The 3673-nt window shown below is 38.8% G+C and overlaps 1 protein-coding gene across 1 annotated transcript; it reads right to left on the bottom strand.

Moving 5' to 3' along the window:
- Positions 1–704: 704 nt before the first annotated feature.
- LOC148765044 (uncharacterized) lies at positions 705–3050 on the bottom strand. Its single transcript, XM_088812654.1, has 4 exons — positions 2908–3050; positions 1771–2226; positions 980–1686; positions 705–876 (listed from the first exon to the last, which is right to left on the bottom strand). Exons 2-4 carry the CDS (start codon positions 2224–2226, stop codon positions 705–707), a joined length of 1335 nt encoding a protein of 444 aa, XP_088668780.1. The 5' UTR covers positions 2908–3050.
- Between the last annotated feature and the right edge of the window lie 623 nt (positions 3051–3673).

The following is a 3673-nucleotide window of genomic DNA, read 5'->3' as shown; positions in this document are numbered from 1 at the left end:
ACCCGAATGTAAGTTTTTCGTTTTTTTCCCGAAAATTCATCTACTCGTGTGAATTTACGTGAGCACTTGCCAAGTGCTCGTGTAAATTCACACGAGTAGATGAATTTTATTTTTTATTCATGTGCTCGTGTGAATTTACGCGAGCACTTGCCAAGTGCTCGCGTAAATTCACACGAGCTCAAGAACAATTTTTTTTTTTTTTTTTAATTAGCTCGTGTGATTTCACACGAGCAGATGAGGTTTGCTCGTGTGAAATCACACGAGCAGAACGTCTCTGTTCGTGTGAAATCACACGAGCACCACAATTTTTTTTTTTTTTTTTTTTTTTTTTTTTTGTTTTATTCTTTAGTTTTATAATTTGCTAATTACATTAATATAAAAACAGGAAGTATACATAGATGTGGATGAAGATATTGAAACATTTGAGCTACATGATTTCAGTGAATTTTTCACAATTTCGACTGCATTTGATAGTAAAGATGCACTAGTCGAGTGGGCGATGAATATGGCCATCAGTCATGGACATGAGATTAGGCGACAGTCTTACCACGAGGGCCGACAATATTTGACTTGCAAAAGAGCCTATAAGAGTCGAGGAAAAAATGCAGAGGTCGAAACAAGCCGGAAGTCCGGTTCAATAAAGTGTAAATGCCCTTTTGCGCTATGGGGTAAAGAGGGTCGTGATGGATTATGGCGCCTTACCATCAAAAATGGCAAGCACAATCATAATCCTCATAAATATCCACAAGGACTACGTTCGCTAAGTCGCCTGACTGAAGAGCAACGAGAAGTGACAAAGATACTGAAAAAGAGACATGTGAAGCCGAAGGAAATTTTGCATCATCTGAGGCAGATGAATCCGGATACGGCTGCGTCCTTGAGAGAAGTGTACAATGAATCACAGAAAATTAGACGAGAGGAAATGAAAGGAAAAACAGTTATACAACATCTGTGGCACGAACTAAGTGAGAGTGGATACAGCAAATGGCATCGAACAAATCCAGCTGGTGATACAGTGCAAGACGTTATGTTTGCGCACCCTGATTCAATAAAGCTTTTGCAGTTATTTCCATACGTCATCCTGATGGATTGCACGTACAAGACTAACATGTTTGCTAAGCATGCCGAAGCCCACGAATACTTGCCGACATTATCGAGATCGTTGGTAAAATGGATCCACCACGGCTTTATGTTAGACGCTGTTTTGTCTACAAACAAAACAGACCCAAGCAGAAACATCAAGTAGCCCTTCATCTTCTTGTCGTCTGTGGCGCAGGGAAGCGTCAACTGATCTCTCACCTTAACCCAACCAACTCCCTTATTTCGAAACATCTCATTGGTGTCCATAAGACCGACACCCAATACAGATGCAAGACTCTGTGAGCACTCTTCTACCGGGCGAATTTCAGACACTGATGGTCCGTCCAGCCGCAACGCCAGAATGAAAGCGACATCGTGGAGCGTGATCGTCATCTCGCCCCATGGCATGTGGAAACTGTTCGTCTCCGGCTGCCACCTCTCCACGAAAGCTAGCATGAGGTTCTTGTTCATCCTCTTCAGAATACAGTCTCGTAAGTGGTAAAGACCTGTTGCCTCCAACCTCGCAATCATCGTGTTATCCTGCGGGCCGCGGTAGTCCTCCAGTGCTCTGGTCCTCGACTCGCACCGTGTAGTTTCACGGCGCTCCTGAAAAATATTGCATGTATTGTTACCTAAAAAAAATGAATAATATAAGAATTATGTAAAGCACGTGTTGACAGAAAAACTTACATATCCTTCCCAAATGTACATCGCTATATGCGACTTGAACCATCGCATAAACTCTAAATTTTGCGGCCCTCCCTCGCACGGACCCTCCAAGTACGCAGGACCAGGCAGCTGCGGAAAGGGTAAGGCACGACCACCTCTACGATCCTGAAATGCATCTGCTGGCCCATCATCTTCCTCCATCTCCTCGTCAGTATCCATATTATCGTCGTCGGCATGTGGCAATGTACAGGGTCCGGCTCCAGCTACAACAGCTTCTCGTCTCAGTCTCTCTTCTTCCCGCTGTAACGCTGCTTCTCGAGCTAACTGCTTTCTTCTACGCGCGGAAGCAAGGACATCTCGGTCTCCAATGCGATCCGGATCTTCCGGATTGTCCCCCTTCCCACTCAAGGCTTTCATTAAGCTCTTGCCTTTACCGGCAACTTGACTCATAAGACTTTTCCCCCGACCTCCTGCCATCTACATTTTAAATAAGCACTTTATTAATATTTCATATAATAAAAATAAAAAGAATTTAAATAATGAAAAAAAAAGTGCTCGCATGTTTTTGCACGAGCACACCTTCTAATTAAACTAATTAATTTATTAAAAAAAAAAAAAAAAAAAAAAAAAAAAAAAAAAAACTTTAAACACTCGTGTGAATTTACACGAGCGGAACCACTTCGCTCGTGTAAATTCACACGAGTAAAAATCAAAATCCCATTTTTTACGAAATAAATAAAAAAAAAAAAAAAAAAAAAAATATTTAAACACTCGTGTGAATTTACACGAGCGGAACCACTTCGCTCGTGTAAATTCACACGAGTAAAAATCAAACTCCCATTTTTTACGAAATAAATTAAAAAAAAAAAAAAAAAAAAAAAAAATTTAAACACTCGTGTGAATTTACACGAGCGGAACCACTTCGCTCGTGTAAATTCACACGAGTAAAAATCAAACTCCCATTATTTACGAAATAAATTAAAAAAAATAAAAAAAAAAAAAAAAAAAAATTATTATTCACACTCGTGTGAATTTACACGAGCGAAGTGGTTCCGCTCGTGTAAATTCACACGAGTGTTGCTAAGCTTGATTTTTTTCGTTTTTTTTTTCGGATTCGTAATCTACATAACAAGAGGATCGTAAAAACGTAAAAATTACCTCCGATCTGTTGACGATTTGCACGGGCTTTGCGAAAGAAAATCGAGAGGGTTGAGAGAGTTTTTTGAGTTTTTTACCTTTTGGTTTTTGAGAAATGGTAAAAAATGTGCCTGAATGTTTAATTTATGCCTGCACAAATCATTTCAGTTATTAAGGCCAAGTATATTGTACACTTTAGTCTGAACTAGTAAAATCTTGGTTGCAGGTTCTTGTGAATGTAGGTCACATTTGTATCCGAACCACCTTAAATATCGTATGTCTTTTACTATGTATTTTTAAGTTAGATTTCATAACAACGTAACACAATAAATATTGTTGCAACAGAGTAACTATCGTAACAATTGATATTTCTCAACAGAACAAATAAATTTTTATAGGCATATAAAGCAACATAGGGTAAATTAAGGCCACCTCCCTGAGATAATGTCAAATTACGAAAAAACCTTTTATGTTTGGGTAACTACAACTACTACTCAACTATGAATCTTCTTACACGTCCACCATATTGCGGTGTCAAATTTAATGAAATCTTCTAGATTGTCTGGAATATTGTCCAGTTTGTACCCGTTTGACCCCATTGAAGCTCCACATTTTGAATATGAATGACCATAAGATGTGTCTCTTGGCTTGTAAATATCAAATTGTGATGCATCAGAAACTGCATTTTGCACAAAACGAGAATAAACTAGAAGATTATGTTGAGTCTGACACCATAAGAATGAATGTGTAAGAATATTCATAGTTAAGAAATAAGTTGTAATTATTC

This window comes from Erythranthe guttata, chromosome 14 (genome assembly GCF_056151865.1).
Source record: "Erythranthe guttata isolate IM_541 chromosome 14, IM_541, whole genome shotgun sequence".
NCBI lineage: Eukaryota > Viridiplantae > Streptophyta > Magnoliopsida > Lamiales > Phrymaceae > Erythranthe > Erythranthe guttata.
Note: the sequence above shows the minus strand (reverse complement) of the source record. Positions and strands in the feature narration are given on the sequence as shown.

Coding starts and splice junctions, on each gene's coding strand:
- LOC148765044 (XM_088812654.1), bottom strand. CDS start 2,226: ATGGCAGGAGGTCGGGGGAAAAGTCTTATGAGTCAAGTTGCCGGTAAA. Junction 1,687..1,770: donor TGTACATTTGGGAAGGATAT/GTAAGTTTTTCT, acceptor AATATTTTTCAG/GAGCGCCGTGAAACTACACG. Junction 877..979: donor TTTGTTCGATGCCATTTGCT/GTATCCACTCTC, acceptor ACTTCTCTCAAG/GACGCAGCCGTATCCGGATT.